At 37.9% G+C, this 23,088-nt stretch overlaps 1 protein-coding gene across 1 annotated transcript; it reads right to left on the bottom strand.

The window, feature by feature from the left end:
• Positions 1 to 6,656: 6,656 nt before the first annotated feature.
• Positions 6,657 to 16,838, bottom strand: LOC113150056 (GTPase IMAP family member 8-like). The gene is given in 9 exon segments (XM_033326172.1): positions 6,657 to 6,815; positions 6,818 to 7,854; positions 7,969 to 9,183; positions 9,698 to 10,342; positions 10,485 to 10,541; positions 11,643 to 11,704; positions 13,334 to 13,393; positions 15,924 to 15,972; positions 16,791 to 16,838. Coding segments are annotated over 6 exon segments (3,021 nt in total). The 5' UTR covers positions 11,662 to 11,704; positions 13,334 to 13,393; positions 15,924 to 15,972; positions 16,791 to 16,838; the 3' UTR covers positions 6,657 to 6,767.
• Between the last annotated feature and the right edge of the window lie 6,250 nt (positions 16,839 to 23,088).

Raw genomic sequence — 23,088 nt, 5'->3', positions numbered from 1 at the left:
ATGACATCAATGAGCAACAAACCAGCACTGAACAGAGGACTGAGGGGAGCTTATAAAACAAGACCAACAGGTGAAATGAATGAGTAATTAGTCTGATGAGAGGAGTGGAGAGTGGAGGAAGTCCATACATGGGTGTGGCAGGAGAGGGAGCAATGAACAAAAACAAAGAGGCAAGGCCTGAATCCTGACAGAAACATTTGGTGAAGCATCCAAAACATTGCTTGAATCAACAACTATTACAGGTGAAGCAAAAAGCAAAGTTGGAATTGTTTTCAGTCAGCTGATTTTTACAAAAGAATTTGACATTTGCCATTGGGAAAGGGTGCTGGATTTTTAAGACAAGGACTCTACATTGTTAATATAATTACTGGGTAAAACATGAAATTTGAGAGAACAAAACAGAAAAGTGAAGGAATTGTTTTACTTTCAGTTGTCAGAACAATTCTTAGTATTTAAGTTTGAGCAAAATGTTATCGCCATCACAGACAGTCTACGGGTCTGACAAAATAGCAAATTTAAACCATTAAATTAGTTGAATTTGCTTTTAATTTACAAAACATTTGCAATTAAAATTATGAATTTGCATTTAAAAGGATTTAAAAGAAATAACTTTGATGCTTTGGCACAAGTTATGGTTAGATTACAAGTTTTCAGGTATAAAAATACTTGAGCTATGAAGCTATTTGCCCCCCTGCATTTGAGTGTATTCAGTACATGTGTAATGTGTGGACAGTGACAGAAGACAGTGTGTAAACCTGGACTCACCTGGTGCTGCAGACGCCATGATGTCACTCTGCTGACATCAGCTGGTACTGAAGCTGATTCAGCTGCAACAGAGAGAAGAATAAAAAGAAGTTAGATTTTAATATGATAAACTCAAAACACACACACGTCTCTATTCAATAGTGCTGAGGTGACGTACAGTCTCTTCACAAACAATTAATGTTTAAATTCTTCATCTTCCTGAAAAATAACCCACAAAGAAAAAGTGAAAACATATTTTTATATTAAATTCTGGAAATTAAACTTCTGAACAACTTGAAATCTCTCTTTTACAAAAGTACAGTAACTGTGTGTCTTTGGACAAATAGTGAATGTTTGTGTCCTTTGGTCTGGGAGGAGTTTTACTGAAGTCGAGATAAGAATGAAAACATCAAGAAGCAAATCTGAACTGACTCCCAGTTGGACAAACTGAGTAAACACTAATGTTAGTATCTAATTCAACTGATCGTTAGCACTTTATACCACAACATTATTATTTATGTCTAATTAAATCACTTTAACAATAATTACTAGGTTAGTCAAATATAAAAAAAATATTCAGTATAAATTGTGCCACCTTTTCCAAACAATTAGCATTAAATTTTAATTCTGTTTCTCTGTTCTGAACCTTGTATTTAAAAGCTCAATAACTCAAAGTCTTCAGTTCTGTGGTTGCTCTGTTTGGATACAGCAAAGTTTCACATCTGTCCCAAATCACAAATGTTAATAAATAAATGATTATTTCTCTTTTAATAGTGTGTTGAAAGTTCAAGAATCCTTCATGTCTTTTACATTCAATGGACATTTCTTTGCTCTGGTTTAATGTCTGAAGGAGCAGATATTTTTAACCACAACAAACCATAGAGAGGTACAAATGTGAGGTCCCTCTGGAAATTAGTACTGCAGAAAGGCTTAATTAGCTGAATACAGACATGTCAATTATTTGTTTTAATTCTCTTGCTTATTTTTTAAAATAGCAAAGACAGACAAAGTACGGATGATAAGAATTAGGGTAATGAACCACATCTGTAATCACTAATAAACGCAAGTGTACAAGTTACATTTGTGCCAAATTTAATGAAATTCCCTTTAGCTGTTTCCTATAGAGGCAGCACGGTGTTGAAGTGGTTGGCACTACAACACACCGGGCTGTCACCTCACAGCAAGCATGACCTGGGTTTGTTTTTTGGCTTTCTCTGTGACCTTTTACCTGCTTCGTTTGTTTTGAAGTAATGAGGGAATAAACTAACTTCTTGTTAGTCAATTGTACAAATACTACTGAATCCCTGAAAACTGAGGTACTCTTGTTAAATGGCTGTAATTCCTAGTAAATACCATATATTTGTGAAACCTCTCATCACATCTTGATTGTGTTATGTCAGATCCACTGTGGAGGTAAACAAAGGTGAAATCATAAAAACTCTCACTGTCCAGATACTTCTGGAAACATAACACCTCTGGCAACAGCTGTGGAAGAATGAAGGCGTAAAAACCATAAAGGTACTGTTTAAAGCTGGTCATCAGTATCTCTTATTGCTGTAGTTAAATGATCTACTGTACTCTGGACCTTAGACTCTGAGAACTCTGAGGAGTCTGGAACAAAGATTTATCTACTGACATAAGACTGATACAAGAAGGATTTTGTCCAAAATGTAAATTGAAACACATTTAAATGTAATGTTTGTACATTTTTCCTAAAGTAAAGTCAAAAATGGACTTCACTACATTTCCATCTTTCAGGACAGACATGCAAAGTGTTTGGCTGTCACTTATTAAACAAGAACAAATAGCTGAGTTACTGTTACTATTGGCTGCAGATCTTAACATTCTTGTACCTGTAACAGAGTTCATGCAGTAATTCATTTCAGACCCAACAGAAACAAACACCCTCTGATCACCAGGCCTGAGACAAATGACGAACAATTAGTTTGCAATTAAACTTCAATATTCATGTCGAGTGATGTTTAAAACATTTAGAATTATTTTACTTACTGAGATAATCAGGACTTTGTTCATTCTCCGTGTACAAGAAATGAAAGTAGCACAGTGACGACTACAGTAACTCATCAAACAAAGTGGGCAGGACACAGGTGATAACACTGTCATAAATGACAGGTGAGTTAATGTTTGACCTGCAACACAGCGATTCAAAGAAACCTCATGTTAAAACTAAATCTCAATTAGTGAACAGCAAAAACCTAATTGTTGGACTCATCATGGACGATTAACCAGCAAATATCCCACCACTGGTTCAATGGGGGTTAAAACAGGTCAGAACTGATTAAATCTAAACCCATAAAAAAAGAGAAACCTGGTTACTGTAATTGGGGTAGTGGATCAGAGAAACCTGATTGCACTAGGTGGATTTCTCTCAGAGAACTCTGATTACATGTAAAAATCACCAGGTTTCTAATCAGCTCTTCACAAGAGCTGAAACCAACACAAAGTGCTGTGTAGACGCCTTTTCACTGTTTATTTTATTAATTTAAACAGTAGGTGCTGTTAAAAGGAGCACCGTGACTGTCAGTCACCTCCCCTGACAAACATATTAAAAACACACGTTACACCACTCTTCAGATCTCTTCCTGTAGCTGCTGGATCAGGTTCAAAGCCCTGAGAGTGTTCAACTCACCAGCACCTGTCTACCTGAATTCCTTCATCCAAGTCTACAATCCCTCCCGTCCACTTCACTCTGACATCAAACAACAAACTCACTCTCAATGTTCAAAAATCTGCTGAAAACAGAACTCTTCACTAAACTTTCTCTGCACTTCTTATTCTTCCTATATTACTTGAATGTTTTTCTCTTATTTATATCTCACTTGAAAGTTTGTTTGTCAAATGACTAAATGTAAATCTTGACTGGACATTGAGCATAAACACAAGAGTGAAGTTGTGTCTGTGATCTGAGTCTAACAAAAAGGATTTTTCCACAATATATCTTAAAATAAATAAATAATAAATAAACAAATGTTGTAACAGCATTCTTGTTGTTATTGTCAGATTTATGTTGCCGTGGCTTCACTTCCTTATTCACCTTTGTCTGATGCTCAGTCTCTAACAGACTATTTTATCTGGTATTACTCATCTGTCCATGAGGGGTTACGTTTTAAAGACCCAGAGATAGACTGGACATCATGAGATCGTTTAAAAGGTTTATTTGTGCCCACGGGTGAAAAGTTGGCAGAGCAGAGATAAATGACCAGGAGCTTTGACACCAGGTTCTAGAGAGTTTCAGAGAGAAGAAAGGAATCACACTTAAAACTGTCAGAGCAGGTTCAGGCTAAAGGCAGGTCTGGAAGGGACAAAGGTCAGAATCAAAACTAACCATAAGGCTGAAGAGCCGCTAGTGGAGAGAACAGGAGATAATCTGAAAAAGGTGGTGTGAGTGTTATTTCCTCATTAATTAGTGAGGAGAGAAGAGGAAAGAAACCAGCTCACTGCTTTCTGCTACTCGTCTGTATTTAGTGTAACATTTGAAACAATGGAAACAGAAGTGGTTCTTACACTGAGGCTCAGGACCATAACTAACACTACTTAACTGCTTGTATTTATTTATTTTTTCTTACCCTCTTAAATGATGTCACGAGCGTGGTGCTGCTCAAACAGGTGGAGACAAAGGTGAAAGTAATCAGGCTTGATTATAGGAAATGGAGCAGAGACCAGACAGGAAATGTCCAGAGATTTCAAAATAACACAGGAAATGTGTGATGATCAGGTTACATGATTATCTGAAATTACAATCTTTAACCCACAAGTGGTGTTAGTGTTGTGGCTGATCTGCTGGTACATGAGTTATAAAGGCAGTAAGTCATTTAGTCCTAAATTGAACCATAACTTCAGGAAACTGAGGTTGATCAGTGAACGCATCAGACTGCAAACTGAGTCAGTAACTGTACAACACTTTGATTTGTTGCAGTTAAACATATTTAACAACACTTTTCGATTTCTGGGATTCTTATTAAATAACTATAGAGGTGAATAAAGTTATGAACGGTAGAAGCCACCTGTGAGCTCTGTGGTGTTTCATCAGCTGTATGAGACAAATTTAAGTCTACACTGAACTACAGAGAAAACACTTTATTCATCTATTACAACAAAATAGAAACACATCAAATACAGAAAACACCATTAACAACTTTTCTGAGTTATGTACTAAGTAGAACTGTTCCAAAATGACTTAACCATTTAAATTGTAAATGTTTGATATGAATCAAGTTCATACAGAAAAGTACAGACTCCAGGAAATAGCCATATTCTGCAAGTTTAGTTTTTTATGAACCAAACAAATTCTAGTCGGAATAATTAAATTCGTCAGCACATATTGTCACACAATCTCTATCAACCTGTCACATTACACCCGTTCTGCAGCAACTCCTTTGCTACGGGGGGCAAAGCATTCAGTTGTAAATTCACTCCCACCCTTAAAACTTCATCTCACAAATCATCTGTTCAGACTTTTCTACTCTTTATTAGTGGTAGGCCTGAACAGATATCCAAACAGATGACAGTAATAGTTGATGCTGTGACTTTTGTCCATGTGTATTTATTTATTATTTTTTATTTTATTTTCTATTGCAATTATTTTATTTGACTTTGTCTGTACAGTGAGCTCTATGATTTACTCAACTGTGATAATGATGAATGTTGTGACTGGACAAAAGAAAGTTTTAACTTGCACAGGACTAAAAGGATTATTTTAATCCGGATTAAAGGGTTATTTACATTTTTTAATTTCTGTTTTTTTTTCATAAAGTTGAAAAAAACATAACAAAAAAAAGTGCAAAAGTAATGAAGTTTGTGCCCTTTGTCGCAGGACTCCATATGAATTTATATAACAAGCAAAAAACACAAATAGGGTGGAAGAAAACATTAGAAAACACAAAGAATAAAACACAAAAGGACAGAGCTGCTGAGACTTGCTGCCACACACGCGGTGCCATAGCAACGGATAAAATCAAAACAATAAAAACAACAGTTATACGCAACAGCTTTCAGTTATACTCTGATATAACACATGTTGGGGTCATGTAGTATTAATGTTCACAGAGATAAGAAAAGATACAAACTATAAAAAATGTAACCATGGAGCTCGTAGATGAAAGAGGCTGCTGCTGGCTGTTATCCACATTATTATCAAATGACAAATTTTTAATTTACTTAATCCTGGTTTGTTCTTGGTCTCTTTGATGTGTAGCTGGATCATTATTGTGTGGCAGTTACATGTGTATTAATAAAGTGTAAAAACAGGCATTATGAGCCATATGTCCATATTTAAACCTGTCACTTGTTGGTTTAACAACTTCCTCATAAAAAAGATCTGAAATGTTAATGCAGTGTATTTATAGATGTATTTGTTAAAATAACTTTTTACTTTATCTTTTCTGAAAAAACATGACAGCGTCAAACCAAACAATCAAAGTCCCTGAATCAGTTTAAACATTATCAATATTCCGTATCACATTTAAAAACATAAAAAATCCTTAAATTTAGACCAGCTTGAGTCTTCCTTCAGAAATTCTTCTATCATGTCATTTATTTCTCTTTTATGTCTTTCTTCTACTTCTTCTTTGTGCTTCTCATCTTTTGCATTCTTCACTTCTCGTTCATGTTTGTCCAGTAAGTTGCTGATTTTTTTCATATGTTGTTTCTTTTTGCTCATATAATCTAACACAGCCTTCCTTTGTTTTTCATTCGTTTCTGAAAGCGCTGTTAGGATGTTATAATGCTTCTTATTCTTTTCTTCCTGAGCTGCTAATTCTTTGGTCTGTTTCTCTTTGAACTCGTTGAACTCTTCAGCTTGTTTTCTGGCTTCTTCTTCATGTGTCTTCTTCTGATTCTCCATTTCATTTTTATATTTTTCCTCTAATTCTTTTCTCTCTTTTTCTTCTTCTTCTCTTCTGACTCGATCTTCTTCTTCTCTTTTCTTCTCAGATTTTTCTCTTTCCTGTTCATATTCTTCTTGGAGTTTCTTCAGTTTTGATTCCTCCTCCTGTCGTCTCTCTTCATCTTCTTGATTTCGTTTCTTCCACCATTCTTCTTGTTTCTTCTCCCAGTCCTCTCGTTCTTTTCTCATCTCTTCTCTGCTCTGAACCAGTTGTTTATCAATTGTTTCTTTTTCCTCTGATTCTGATTTGATCTTTTTCTCCAAAGCTGAAAGTTTCTGTTTCCACTCTTGTCGCTGATTTTCCTCCTGACATTTCCTCTTCCTGTCTTCTTCTTCTCTCTCGTCCTGTTCTTTCTTTTTCTGTTCACACTCTTTTCTTATGTTTTCCTTGATTTCCTGAAGTTGTTCATCTCTTAGTTTTCTTTCCTTTTCAGTTTCTGCTCTCTGTTCATTTATTTGTCTTTTCATTGTTTCCATTTCTTCCTCATATTTTCTTTCCAGTTCTTCTCTCTCTCTTTTCATTTCTTCTTCTTTCTCCTTCAGGATTTTCTCCACTTCTTTCTTTATGGCTGCTTCAGCTTCCTGCAGCGTCTCATTAGTGAAGCAGCTGCCTCCATTTCTCTTCACCATGGTGTCGATCTTTTCTATCAGTTCACTGACTTGTTTGTTATTTTGTTTATCACGGTTATTAAACACATGGTATCTTCCTCCACAGTCACTGATCAATTCCTTAAAAGAATCATCACATTTTGTTTTGATGTATTCTTCAATCGTCAGCTCCTCATGTTCCAGGTCGTCTCCTCTGGTAAAAAGAATGATGGTAAAGTTTTCTGAATTCTTCCCGAAGCCTTCCTTTATAAGTTTTAACGTCTCCTTCTCTTCTTGTGTGAGTCGACCAATCTGTAACAGCAACAGGAAGACATGTGGTCCTGGAGCCAGAAGACTGATACATTTCACCATCTCATCAATAACTTCTTCATGAGACAGATTAGTATCAAACAGACCAGGAGTGTCGACCACAACAACAGAACGACCGTTAACTTCACTCTGAGCTTTCTGACATTGTTTAGTGACTGATATTTGACTTAGTTCAGCTTTAAACTCTTTTCTTCCTAGAATAGTGTTTGCTGAAGAACTCTTTCCACAGCCAGTCTTCCCTATCAGCACAATCCTGAGACTCTCTGGACTCTGCTCCTCTTCATTACCTGAAACAACAAAATAACTGTTGTTATCTTACAGGTTCCCATTTAACTACATTATGCTTTAGAGTTAAGACTGTAATTTAGGACATGACAAAACACAGCATTCAAAGTACTTACAAGTGATCCTGCTCTTTTTCAGTTTTTCTATTTCTCGCATTTGTGTGTTGATACATTTTTCTTGTTGTATTACTTTATCTATTTGGGCATTTGCAAATGTTTGAGTTGTGTAGCATAGTCGTTTATTTTTGTACAGTTTCATTCCTTCCACAGTGTCCAGCATCTCAGAGATCTGCTTCCTGTCCTTGATGTTGACAACAACATATCTTCCTCCACAGCTCTGACAGAGCTCCTGGATGTCTCTGTTCTCTCTTACAAAGTTAACAACAGCTGGATCTGTAGGATCTGACTCCACAGTGAACAGAATCATGGTAAAGTCATTGACTATAGAGCTGAATGTGTTCTGGATGGTCTCTAACTCTCCCTTGTCTTCATCAGTGAGGGGACCCACAGGTAGGACCAGGATGAAGGCATGGACCCCCTCAGGATCACAGAGGGAGATACACCTGAATGATTCCTCCATCACTGTCTCCTGAGGTTTTCCATACAAGGCAGGCAGCTCCACCAGGGAAACCCAACGTCCACACACCTCTCCCTGATTCTTAACACACTCTGATGAGTTGGAGACTGAATGAAGCTCTGTCTGACCTAAAATGATCTTGGCTGCTGAAGTCTTCCCTGCTCCTCTTCTACCACACAGAACCAAGTTTAAAGGTGATTTGATGGGTTCAGACTTTGGTCTTTTGGTCTCTTCAGTCAACTTGAGAAATGTCTCTTTGTTTTCATGCACAATGTTCTCAATCTTCCTCATTAACTTATTATGATCATTTTCAAACATGTTGTAATTTCTTCCTTCACATTCTCCAATGAGCCATTTAACAGAGAAACTTGTTTCTTTCTCCTTATGTGTGATGACGACCATTGAGTATTTAAAAGCATCTTGATCAAACAAACTCAGGATGAACTTCAGTGTTTTTCTGTTCTCCTCAGTGAAATCAGAAGGTTTCACTAAGAGCAGCAGAACATTTGGTCCAGGAGAACAAAGAGTCACACAGTTCTTCATCTCTTCTCTCACTGCTTCCACAGACAGACTGAACATGTCTGGAGTTTTTACTACTGTTACTGGTTTTCCTCTCCACTCTCCACTGACAGACACACAGTGTTTATGTGAAGTGAATATTTGTGTAGAAAACTCTTTTGTCCCAGTGATGAAGTTTCCCAGTGTTATTTTTTTGTCATCTTGTTTCCCAAACATCAAAATCCTGAGTCCATGTGCTGTGAAAAATATAAAAAAGAAATAGATCAGATTACAAAATTCATTTACAGATTACATTAAGTATAGTTTCATTCCCTTCTACTCATTTACTACATTTTATTATAAACTGTATTATTGTACAAGAATTCATGTACATCAATTACAGTACAGTCTTACATTTACATTTATTTGAGAGATGCTTTCACCCAAAGCGACTTACAAGTGAGGTACAAAATAAACAAATATCCAAGTAAAGGAGACAAACTTTAAAGTGATCTAGAAAGAATCTTTTTCTTTTTTTTCAGAGAAAGATTTAAGTGCAGAGAAAATTTTGGAAGAGTTCTGTCTTGGTCTCCTGCTTCGTATCAGATGTGTTAATAGTTTGTAAGTCTTCTATTAGTCAAAACCAGTTTTTGCAGGATCCCAGATAGACTTCAGTCCTTTAAATGTTGGATTGAAAATCTGTCTCATTCTTGATCTAATGTTCAAACTTCATCATTTGTCTTCACATGATAAGAATATTTTTGAACTTACCAACAGGTTCAACAGGATCCACTTTAACACTGGCTGCTCCTTCTTCTTTCAGACTTTCATGATCACTGGATAAATCAGACTTCACGTCCTCAAATACATCACAGCTCACATGATCTCCATCGTTCTCTTCCACAATCTGGTCCATGATCTTTAACAGCTCTGGACGTTCAAGGTTTTTCTTCCACAACATCTTGTGTCTACATTTCCTCATAATGTCTCCTAACAGATGATGCTGCAGGTATTTTACTGTGGAACCTGAACTCTCCTCTCTGGGTGTTGATATCAGCACCAGTAAATGATCAAATGATCGATCACCAAAGAGTTCAAGGACTGATCGTAGTCTCTTTGTTTGTGGCTCAGTGACGTCTTCAGGCTGTAGAACCAGCAGGAACACATGAGGTCCAGGAGCAGAGAGTCTCACACAGTTTTCTACATGTTCTGTCAGTTTGTCTTCAGAGATTTTAGGATGCAGCAGATCTGGGGTGTTGATGAGAACTATTTCTTTGTCCTCAGTCAGTCCACTGACCGTCAGACACTGGTCTGGTGCTTGTTCAGTGTTGAACACAATTTGTCCAAGTAAACAGTTCAACACTTCTCTTTGATCAGACCAGCTGTTCCCCAGCAGAACAACCCTCAGCTCAGACACTGAAAACAAAATTTTTTTTAGGATTAAAGTAATTATAATACAGAGAATACATAAATACTACATATTGTTGACATTTTGAGAGCTTCAACTGTTAAATATTATAATGTCATCTCAACAAAACAAACAACAAGTTTAACTCACTATCAGGGGGCAGGAAAATGCTGCTTCTACGTCTCCTGGGTCGTTCATCATCTGTGACTGTGAAAATACACAAAGAAACAAATACTCTTTATTCTGTCCACATCTGTTAATTCAAATCATTCAAGATTACAGGTGTGTTCATTAACAAGTGTCTTCTGGTGTTTAGTTGATTTCCCACAGATAATACATGAAGGAAAATACTGAATGTGAAAACAGAGTAATGTTAACTAGAAAAATCATTTCCTGAAGAAAATGCACTGTGAATTGCTGTCATGCTGAATGCATTCTCCATTTTTCAGAAACTTTTAAATCATTGCAGAAAGTACCTGAACCGAATTTTGAAATTGTTTTCATAAAGTTAGAATTATGCAGAAGAAGCTTAAGTTATTAAATCTCTAACTGGAGAAACGTTTGCTGAAATTTCCTGAAACATCCAAAGCATTGCTTAAATCAGCTAAAGAGTGAAATATTACAGTTGAAGCAAAAGCAAAGTTGGAATTGTTTGAAATTTAGAAAAGAAGGTAAAGCCATTGAGAAAGGGTGCTGGATAGAAGAATCTCTACATCATTAATATAATTACTGGGTAAAACCTGAAATTTGAGAGAACAAAACAGAAAAGTGAGAGGAAGGTTTTATTGTCAGTTGTCAGAACAATTCTTAGTATTTAAGTTTGAGCAACATTTTATAATTTGTGCTTTTATTTTAAAGGGAATTGGCAGAACCAGTGAATTAAAACAATTACTACTGACTTCATATATTTTTAACTAATCACAATATACAAGTCATATGTAGAATTCTCAGTATTTTATTTTACTATCCTCAAACCCTATCATATTATTTTCACTTTCACTTTTGACCATTGTAATTTCTACCAAAAAAAAAACTGTATATTAATACAGATGCATCATATATTTACCGACCTCATGTGAAGTATACACAAACCACTAATGTCATTGTAATAGCTCCATTAGATGACATAGTAGTGCAAAGATATGGTTAGATTACACATTTTCATGTAAAGACTTTAATGAGGTATTTAAAATCACAAACAATTAGATTTAAAGCTAATTGCCCCCCACCCCTGCAGTTACTGAGTGTATTCAGTACAGGTGTAATGTGTGGACAGTGACAGAAGACAGTGTGTAAACCTGGACTCACCTGGTGCTGCAGACGCCATGATGTCACTCTGCTGACATCAGCTGGTACTGAAGCTGATTCAGCTGCAACAGAGGGAAGAATAAAAAGAAGTTAGATTTTAATATGATAAACTCAAAGCACACACACGTCTCTGTTCAATAGTGCTGAGATGACGAACAGTCTCTTCACAAACAATTAATGTTTAAATTCTTCTTCATCTTTCTGAAAAATAACCCACAAAGAAAAAGTGAATATTTTTATATTAAATTTTGGAAATTAAACTTCTGAACAACTTGAAATCTCTCTTTTACAAAAGTACAGTAACTGTGTGTCTTTGGACAAATAGTGAATGTTTGTGTCCTCTGGTCTGGGAGGAGTTTTACTGAAGTCGAGATAAGAATGAAAACATCAATAAGCAAATATGAACTGACTCCCAGTTGGACAAACTGAGTAAACACTAATGTTAGTATCTAATTGAACTGATCGTTAGCACTTTATACCACAACCTGTGGTTTATGGTGTAATTTAATGAGATGAATCAGGAACCAAATACTTCTACCAAATACCTGGAGTACTGACAAACTGGAAAATAAAAGTGATGTTTGGGAAGAAAGTGTTAACAAACTTGTAATTAAAGATTAAAAAGAGGAGAACAGTTAAAGCTCAATGTTACATCTGCATACATTATTATTTGTCTGTAATTAAATCTATTAAACAATAATAACTAGGTTTGTCAAAGATTTAATAGGAATTCCATATAAACTATTTTAGGTTTTTCCAATTAATTAGCATAAAATTTGAATTTTGTTTCTTAGTTCTGAACCTTTCATTTAAAACCTTAATAGCTCAATGTCTTTAGTTCTGTGGTTGCTCAGGTTGGATACAAACTGTTTCAAACATTACTTATTTTAAATATTATTTTTCTATTCATAGTGTGTTAAGAGTTCATGAATCCTTCATATCTTTTACATTTTATGTAAATGTTGTTGCTCTGATTTAATGTCTGAAGGAGCAGATATTTTTAGGACAGAGATACCCTTGACCATGGAGAGGTAGACGTGTGAGACGATGCAGAACTCAGGTGCCTCTCACCACAACCAGGACAGTGGTGATAAATAGCTGTGTAACAGTTATTTCTTTGTTCATTAGCTGAACTCTCTCATTAGACTGTTGCGCTGTATAACTCAGTCAGGTTTCCCTCTTTGTGTTTTTTATTTCTTTTATATATATAAAAAAAAGCTTAAAAGACCATCTTGATAGAAATTCTAATTCTTTCCAACAGCTTGGTTATGAGTTAACATCACTTCTTGTTCTCTTTTGTGCTGTGTTTAAGTTACTTACAGCAATCCAACAGTACAAATGACTAGTATACGTTTTATTTTGTTCCTGTCCAGACAGTAAACATTGTCATGTGAGCAGACAGGTCCTCCTGTCCGTCAATTATCAAATAAATTCAACACAGCCCAGATTTGAATAGGTGGTTGCTGAACTAGTTGAGAGCGACATCTGAGTAGTACTAGTAGTAGTATAGATACAATTTGAAGTTGTTGTCTGCTCATTTACAACAATTGACTAAAATTAACGTTAATAATCACTGTTATTAAGACAAAATTAGTGAACTAAAAATGTGTTATTCAAACTGAATTCTAGGATCAACCCTTTACATTTGAATTTAATTTAGATTAAATCTGATTTAGTTCAGTTTGACTCACAATCAGGTGAAACAAATCTCCAGGTGCTGCTGCAGGTCTGAGGTTGATCTGTATCTGAAACTATAAACATACAAAAACATACACATTAGAGACTCTGACTTCTTTACTGTTCTTTATCTCCTCTAAGGGAAGAGACTGGTGAACTGCTCAAAAATACAAAGAATGAAAAAGTGTAGAGAGATAAACAAATCGGTCTCATAAAAATTGTGCTCATATGCAACTAAACTGCAACCACAATAATGTAACATAATGTTCATGTTGTGGTGAAAATTATTTTTTGAATGAACGAATTAACAGAAACACAGAGGTGGTTGGGTGAATGGAAGGCGTACAGTGCTGTGAAAAAGTGTTTGCCCCCTTCTATTGTTTTTCCATAACTGTCACACTTTATTTTACAAATTAACCTGCCTAAACCTGCCTGACAGGTTTTTTGATTGAAATGTTTTATTGAACATAACATGTAAACATTCACAGTGCAGGATGGAAAAAGTATGTGAACCCCTAGCCTAATGACTTCTCCAAGAGCTAATTGGAGCCAGGCGTGAGCCAACCTTGAGTCCAATCAGTGTGATGATATTGGATGTGTTGCTGAAAGCTGTCCTGCCCTTTAAAAAACAGACACAAGTTTGGGTTTACTGATTTCAAGAAGCACTGCCTGATGTGAACCAACCATGTGATGTAAAGATGACTGCAAGAGCACAGCGCAGAATGCTGAACGAGGTAAAGAAGCATCCTAGAGTGTCAGCTAAAGACTTACAGAAATTTCTTGCAAAAATGCTAACATTTTTGTTGACACATCTACAATAAGTAGAGTACATGGCAGCACTACTGGCAAAATATTCTGTGGACAGATGAAACAAAAATTAGGCTGTTTGGAAAAAACACACAACACAATGTGTGGAGAAAAAAAGGCACAGCACACCAACATCAAAACCTCATCTCCACTGTAAAACATGGCGGAGGGAGCATCATGGTTTGGGGCTGCTTTGCTGCCTTCGGGTCTGGACGGATTGTTGTCATTGATGGAAAAATTAATTCCAGACATTTTGCAGGAAAACTTAAGACCATCTGTCCGCCAACTGAAGCTCCACAGAGGATGGGTGATGCAACAGGACAATCATCCAAAGCATACAAGTAATTCAACAGAACAAAATACACCTTCTGGAGTGGCCCAGTCAGAGTCCTGACCTCAACCCGATTTAAATGCTGTGGCATGACCTTAAGAGAGCCATTCACACCAGACATCCCTATTCCTCACTTGTAAGTCCCTTTGGATAAAAGCGTCTGCTAAGTGACTAAATGTAAATGTAAATGTATTGCTGCACTGAAACAGTTTTGTGAAGAGGAGTGGTCCAAAATTACTCTGACTTAGATGAAGTTTAGAGCACATTTTATGACCAATTCATGCAAAACTCCACGTAATCCCAAAGGGTTCACATACTTTTTCTTGCCTATAAATATAATAACTGCCTCTTAATAAGTGTGGCAGTAACAAACTAAAGTTTGGAATAACTGGCAACTGGCTTTCTTCTGGTCCACTCTTTACAGTATTTCTTAATTACAATGGAGGGATCATGCCACAGCATGTAAATCGGATTTAAATCCTAACTTTTACTCTGACCCACTGTTATTGTTTTTCATGAGCCATTTCAATGTAGACATGTTGGTGCGTTTCAAATCATTGTCCAGCTTCATAACCTTTGTCTTTGAGCTTGAGGTTTGTATTTACTCAGTTATCTTATATTGTATTGTATTATATTAAGTATCATACATCATAAATATAATATTAAATGATTCAAACTACTTTTTCTTTTTTATTATTTTATATAGAAATGTTTTGTCTGTTTTAGGTCTACAGTAATACACCTGTCTCAAAAAAAAAAAAAAAAAAAAAAAGAGTGATAACAGTTTTAAGCAGCAGGTAAAGATTTCTGTATTACAAAGAAATAACTAAAACAAAAACTAATCAAGTTTTCACAAACAGGTCTCTTTTAGGAGCTATTATCCAGCAGCACACGTTAAACACTCAATTTCTTTCCTGTGTAATTCTTCTTTTGACTTTTTCAATTCCATTAAATTCAAGAACACTTTATTTGTCCCCAGGGGGCAACACTAATGTGTCAGGAAAAAATATTTGGATATTAAATCAATAGATTTAAATTTCTTCAATTCAAAGAAGAAGAAGAAATTATAAATCTTTTAGAAATAAATTTAGACTTTAGATTTTTTTAGCAATAAAGCTGCAAATAGCCCCGTCCCTGGGTCAATTGATACCGTATAGAAAGAATACATAACTTACATGATTTCCGTTTTATTTATTATCGGAGCTGAACAATGTTTTTGAAAAATTACCGGATTCTCCTCCACATCTGTCTATGACTCAGTCTTGATGCCTCCGTCACCTGTCTTACCTACATCCTCTACCTTCTTAAAGGGGCCGCTGCGGCCGTCAACACATCAAAAAAACAAACAGACAAACAAAAAAAAAAACACTACATCTTAAAGACCGGTCCGTGAAAATATTGTCAAATATCGGCATTAAACGAGACCATGGCGCAAAAAGGTTGAAGACCACTGCAGTAAATCTTACCTTGTGTAGTTGTGATACGATTTCACAGAAAACCCAACAGGAAACTAATCTAATTAATAGGTGTAAATTAAAAATAAGTGGTTACTTCTTCCTAGTTTAAAACAGTTTAAAACATTTTCCATTATATCAGTAACTGTGTATTTCCTGCTTCATGTTTATTCTACATATCTGTGTGGGTGTGTAGACAAACTGGACAAACGTGTTCTCTGTAGAACTTCTAAAATGAAGGACTTCATATAAAACACAGCGTTAAATATGAAAAATGTTTTAAAATAACAGAAATGTGCTTATGAACATTTTAATGAACGTTGAATTTACTGTGGGTTTAACTGGAATTACATGAATTTAGTTCATTTCTCGGTTCTGACACCAGTGAAATCAGAAATGGAGGCTTTGATTAAAATGTCGACGAGCTGAGATCAACCTTCAGATGTTGATCAGACTTTTCTAGAAAGAAGAGAAAGTAGCCACCTGTTTGATGTGAGAGGAAAAACTGAACTCTGATTTAATTCGCTGTGATTAATTTATCTTCTCAGTCAAACTTCCTCAATCCGTTTTTACCTGTTCTGTTTTCGACTCACCTGAACAGGATGAAGCTGTTTACAGTTAATTAAATAAACTCGACGGTTTGAATGTATTTCTGCCTGTAAACAGATTTTTTATGATGTAAGAACTGAAATCTCAGCTCAGCTTGTGATTTTTCTGTAACAGTATTAATCTATGAATCTGACGCTCACACTTACCTGAATATGGAATAATTCATATTCAGTTCAGACTCTGTATCTAAATAATCCTCTGCTGATCTTATTAAAGTATCTACATCAGTATTTACTTCATCTGTAACTAGTTTTCTGTGACTTTACTCACCTGCTCAAACTGGTGCTGCGACACAAAGCAGGAGGATCGAAGTGAAAGTGAAAACAAAAAATCACACAACAAATCAAATGTATAATAAAAGAATTTTATAAGTATTTAATAATATTCCTCTTTATTTTCTAGGTGACTGACATATATCTGGTATAAAGTTGATTTTATATTTACAGTCTGTTTTCTTAGTAATAAATGCTGGAATACCTGAGGTGGGTGTGGCTTAAACAACACGTCAGGTAAAATAATGTGGTTCCTCATATATAGATTAATGTTCATCAGAAAATCAGAGGAACTCAAACATATTTATGTTAAATCCTGACAAAATGAGCAGTTGAAGATCTATATTAAATGTAACATTAAACTACATCATTGAACTCTACTATAAATTTCTAATTTTAAAATTTCTAAAAGATCGGTACAGGGTTAGCTGGTTACTTCTTGTTTTATAACATGACATAATGTTTATTTCATAAATGGTACATTTGATAGATCAAATAAAACCACATTAAAACAAAAATACAGTCAAACACTAACAGACCTAATATAGGTGGTGGTGTTAGAGCTTCACCTGCTGGACACCACAGTGAAAACACAGAAGAGCTGCAGATCATTTCAACACAAACCAGCCATTAACTGAAGAACTGTGAGGTGTAGCTCTCCTCTGTCTCTTCTTTTAAATTAACTGTTAAATGTTTCTCTAATCTGTGATTCTTTGTTTCTTAGTTTAGATTGAGTTCATTCAGTTTCCAGGGGGACTGTGTGTTACTCTGAGTAAAATGGATCGATGGTGCTGACGTGTTACCTGGTTCATGTATGGTCTTAAGACTTGGCTTGGAGAGAAGGACTCGGACTCCACTCGACGGCTTTGGTGCCCGATCTGGGCACAGACAGAGACGCTTGAACTACTGACAGGTCGTATGGAGGTGATGTAGGTGTAACAGCTGTTAGTTGGGCATATTTACGTATCACACTGAGGACAACTTTACACAGTTTATTCACTCCTGTAGAAGATAATAAAACAAAACATAGATTGTCTCCCGATTGTCCTGCACGTCTGACCCCCTCAGCAATGCTTAGCAGCACTGTGGGAGTCATCTTTTTCGTCAACACATGTAAACATCATTACCCAAGCATTGCAGTGCATGTAAGATCCACACAAGGTAAAGGGAAGAGTTTTAAAATGACCTAGAACTGAACCAAGAGGTCAATAAATCTGATTTCAGATTTCATGTGCATGACTTGGGAAAGAAAACAACTGCTCTGAAGAATAATCTGAGCATTAACTTTTTATACAAGTCCTGTTAAGACTTTAACTGTGGATTGGAAAGAAATCAGAAAAACAAGCACAGAGTACGATTTCCCACACAGATTTATAAACAGTTTTACTGTATAGTAATAAAAGCTGGACAAAGGAAATACAAACGAGACAAAACTAAACCCAAAAAATGAGGTGAGAAGTAAGGGCACTCTACAAAAAGTCAATCTAATGATCGCACAAGCAAAAAAAAAGCACAGCTCGACCTAACAATACGAAAACTAACCGGACTACTACGAAACAAACAAACTGACTAGACTTACAAACTGTGTAGAACAAAGCTAGAAGTCAGGAAAAGGGTGAGGAAAAGGAACAGGGATCAAACGAGGCAGACAAGTGACACAGTAACAAAGAACTAATATACAGACACTAACTTAAATACAAGAACAGTAAAACACAAAACACCTGCTAAAAACAAACACCTGCAATAACTCGAACCAGCTCAGACCTGCCCCCCGGAGATGAGAGAAAAAACAAAAACTAGTAAATAAAACACAAAGACTTCAGAGGACACTGCCTCAGCTGGTCAGAGGAGGAAACAAACACACAGGGCTGTGATCTCTGTCCTCTCTTATACATCATATACACAAACATTCAGTGACAGTCAGCCTGTTGAACAATGACGAGTGGTCTCATGGTCCTGTGGTGGATGAATTTAATAAATGCTGCTCTGAATCCTTCCACAAATTCAGTAACTAATGTAACATGTGTATTGATTTTAGATGTAATGCACCAGGTTCTGTCAGCTCTTAATAAATGGCCAGGCTGTAGAAACAGTTTAGAGAAGACGTTGATGAGTGCCCCCCCCCCTCTCAGCTCCTTCACTATAAACTGTAAACTGTGTCTGTTTTCTCTGTGTCATATGCTGCTTGAAATGTAACCTTGAATTGAATTTGTTTAGTCACTGTTCCAACATATCTGTTTCAACTGGATAATATTTAACTGAAAGGTTTGTCTTGACATTAGGAACTTTATTTGCAGAAAGTCTGATGATTATGTTTCAACATATAACTGTTTGAACAGGATCACATTGACTCCAGTCATGTACACAGATGTATGAGTGTCACTGCAGTTCTTCTGCCTTCTTGATTCACAACTCCTGCAGAATCAAAGACAAACAGCTGTAAACAGCTTTACATTTAACATGACAAACTGTTTATTTGGAGTATTTATTTTGTAACTTATATCATAATTTTAATTTGTAGGGATTGGCCAAAATAAGGGCAGCACAGTGGTTCACTGTCACTTCTCAGTAAGAAGTACCTGGAGTTGTATCCTCGGGTCGGTGGAGTGCCTTCCTGTATATTTTCTATTAGGATGTCCTCCCTGTGTCTGCATGGATTCTCTGGTACCTGTTAATTGGTGACTCTAAATTGCCCGTAGCTGTGAATATTTGTCTGTCTCCATAAGTCAGTCCTCTGATAAACTGGTGACTACCGGACCTGAACCTTTCTCTACCTGATTCCTTTAACTGTACCTTCCTGACCTGAACCTGCTTCCTTCCTACCCCTCTTTTATCGTGACTGTTTCCCCCTAATCTGTTTCCTGCCTCGTTGTTTCTTTTGCCTGCTCTGACTTTGTGTGAACCTCATAGTGTTTTGACCTGGGCTGTCTCATCTGTAGTGGATTTTTCCTGCAGGACTTCTCTTTGAACTGTCTCACTGTGTATGACCTGGATTGCCCCCTGACCTTGGATATTAGCCCGATATTAGCCTATTGGACTTACTGTTTGAACTGCCTCTGTACATCACCCTGGACACTGTTTACTGGACTTTGATTTTCATCAGAGATCAGAAGAAGGACAACGAGGGGATGTAGGGGAGGCAAAAAACAGCAAAAAGGAAATAAGGAACGGAGAAGAGCGATGCGCAGAGAGAAGGTGAGAAGATTCAAACCTCATCTCCCCTCTGTGATTATGGGTAATGTGAGGTCACTGGACAATAAGATGGACGAACTGACAGCTCTGGTGAGGATGGAGAAAATCTTTACAGAGTGTAGTTTGATGTGTTTCACAGAGACATGGCTGCATGATGGTATTCCTGACTCCAGTGTTAATATAGACGGTTCCAGCACCGTGAGCTGGGACAGGAGGCGAGAGGAGAGCGGTAAGAGGAGAGGAGGGGGGCTCGCCGTTCTCATTAACAACAGGTGGTGCCATCCTGGTCATGTTACTGTGAAAGAGCGTGTATGCAGCCCTAATATTGAACTTTTGGCTGTGGGACTTCGTCCATATTATTTGCCCAGAGAGTTTTCTCACACCATATTAATCACAGTTTACGTTCCTCCATCCGCTAACGCCGCTGCTGCGTGTGACGTCATTCAGACGGTCACCTCCAGCCTGCAGACCAGACACCCCGACGCCTTCTTTATGATCTCTGGAGACTTTAATCACGCCACCCTCAATAAGACACTTCCTACCTTTACCCAGTTTGTGAGCTGTCCCACCAGGGGTGAGAGGACATTGGACCTGATGTATGCTAATGTTAAGGATGCCTACAGCTCCACTGCCCTCCCCCCTCTGGGAAAGTCGGATCACAACCTGGTACATCTCCTCCCACAATACACACCTTTGGTTCACAGGCAGCCTCCCACCATTAAAACTGTAAAGAGGTGGACAGAGGGGGCACACCTTGCCCTGCAGGGATGCTTTGAAGAGACAGACTGGAAGACTCTCTGTGAATCTCACGGTGAGGACATTGATGGACTGACGGACTGCATCTCTGACTACATCAATTTCTGTGTGGACACCCAGGTACCCACAAAAAACATTTGCTGCTTCCCAAATAATAAGCCCTGGGTCACTCAGGACATTAAAGCCATCCTGAATGACAAAAAGAAGGCATTCAGATCAGGAGACAGGGAGGCAGCAAAGAGGGTCCAGAGACTGCTGTCTGTCAGGATCAGGGAGGGGAAGGAGGTTTACAGGAAAGAACTGGAACAACGCCTTCAACAGAACAACACCAGGGAGGTTTGGAGGGGTATGAGGACCATCACTGGCTACAAGTCCAGCAGCCAGGAGAATGTGGGGACTGTTGACCGAGCCAATGAATTGAATAATTTCTTCAATCGATTCCAGGCTGATCCACAGAGCCCACTTCAGTTCAATAACTGCTCCTCAGTCCCTCCCCCACACGACTCAGCCACCACCCTAACAATCTCAGCTGAGCAGGTGAGAAGAGAGCTGAACAGGCTTCACCCCACAAAGGCTGCAGGTCCTGATGGAGTCAGCCCAAGGGTGCTGAAAGCCTGTGCTCCTCAGCTATGTGTTGTTCTCCAACACATCTTCAACCTCAGCCTGCACCTGGAGAGAGTTCCTCTAGGGTGGAAAAAGTCGTGCCTTGTTCCAGTGAATAAGACGCCATGTCCCAGAGTCCTCGATGACTACAGACCTGTGGCTCTGACATCACACATCATGAAGGCTTTTGAGAGGCTGATCCTGGAGTCCCTCCGACCTCTGGTCAAACCCTCACTTGACCCCCTCCAGTTTGCTTACCAACCCCATATTGGAGTGGATGACGCCATCATACACCTTCTCCATCGCACCTACACCCACCTGGACAAGCCTGGGGGCTTAGTGAGGATCATGTTTTTTGATTTCTCCAGTGCATTTAACACCATCCGGCCTGCACTGCTGGGAGAGAAATTAAAAAACATGCAAGTCAACACTCCCCTGATTTCCTGGATCATGGACTACCTCACCTAACCGCCCACAGTACGTCCGCCTGCAGAACTGTGTGTCTGACACTGTGATCAGTAGCACAGGTGCTCCACAGGGGACAGTTCTGTCTCCATTCCTCTTCACCCTGTACACCTCAGACTTCAGGTACAACTCAGAGTCCTGTCATCTTCAGAAGTTCTCTGATGACTCTGCAGTTGTAGGATGTATTTAGGGTGGTGATGTCACGGAGTACCGTGGAGTGGTGGACAGTTTGTGGACTGGTGTGGACTCAATCATCTGCAACTGAATATCAACAAAACAAAGGAGCTGGTGATGGACTTCAGGAAATCTGGGAGTCCTGTCATCCCTCTCTCTATACAGGGGGAGGAGGTGGAGGTTGTGTCCGAGTACAAATACCTGGGAGTGTACTTGGACAACAAACTGGACTGGACCAAAGACTCATCAGCATTGTACAGAAAGGCTCAGAGCCGGATGTACTTCCTGAGGAGACTCAGGTCCTTCAACGTCTGCAGCACCATGCTGTGGATGTTTTATGAGTCTGTAGTGGCCAGTGTCATCTTTTATGCTGTGGTCTGCTGGGGCGGCAACATGAAGGTGGCAGACACTAACAGACTAAACAAACTGATTAGGAGGGCTGGCTCTGTTCTGGGGGTGGAGCTGGACCCTCTACATGTTGTTGCTGAAAGGAGGATGCTGTCCAAACTCCTCTCAATCTTGGACAATCCCTCCCACCCACTGCACAGTGTGTTGGTTGGACAGAGGAGCACGTTCAGCCAAAGATTTATTAACATTAAATGTTCCACAGAGAACCACAGGAGATCCTTTCTACCTGTGGCAATCAATCTGTACAATTCCTCCCCCCTCTGTAAGGTGTGGGGGAAGTGATACTGTCATAACCTTGCTGTGAATATACTGACCCAATTTCATTTATCTATTTACATATTCTGTATATATATTGAGTTTTTCGGTATTGATGTTATTGTGTATTTATGTTTGTGTATTTATGTTGGTGTTGGATCTTTCCTGGTTGTGGTTCCTTTTCTTTCTGTCTGTTTTGAGAACAATGGTAATGAGGCAAAACAATTTCCCTCTGCGATTAATAAAGTTTTTTGAATCTTGAATCTTGAATCTGTATTTTGTTGTTGACTGTTTTACCAGCGTGCTTCTACTGTTCTTGCTCTCCTGGATGAACTATAGTCCTGGTACCCACTGTCTCCATCTGCCTCTGTCTGCTTCATGTGCTCTCCGTTTGTCGGCCATCTTGGCCATGATATCATACCACCTCTTCCTGTCTACTTACA

This window comes from Anabas testudineus, chromosome 9, assembly GCF_900324465.2.
Source record: "Anabas testudineus chromosome 9, fAnaTes1.2, whole genome shotgun sequence".
Taxonomy (NCBI): domain Eukaryota; kingdom Metazoa; phylum Chordata; class Actinopteri; order Anabantiformes; family Anabantidae; genus Anabas; species Anabas testudineus.
This window is presented reverse-complemented; position numbering and strand designations above follow the sequence as displayed.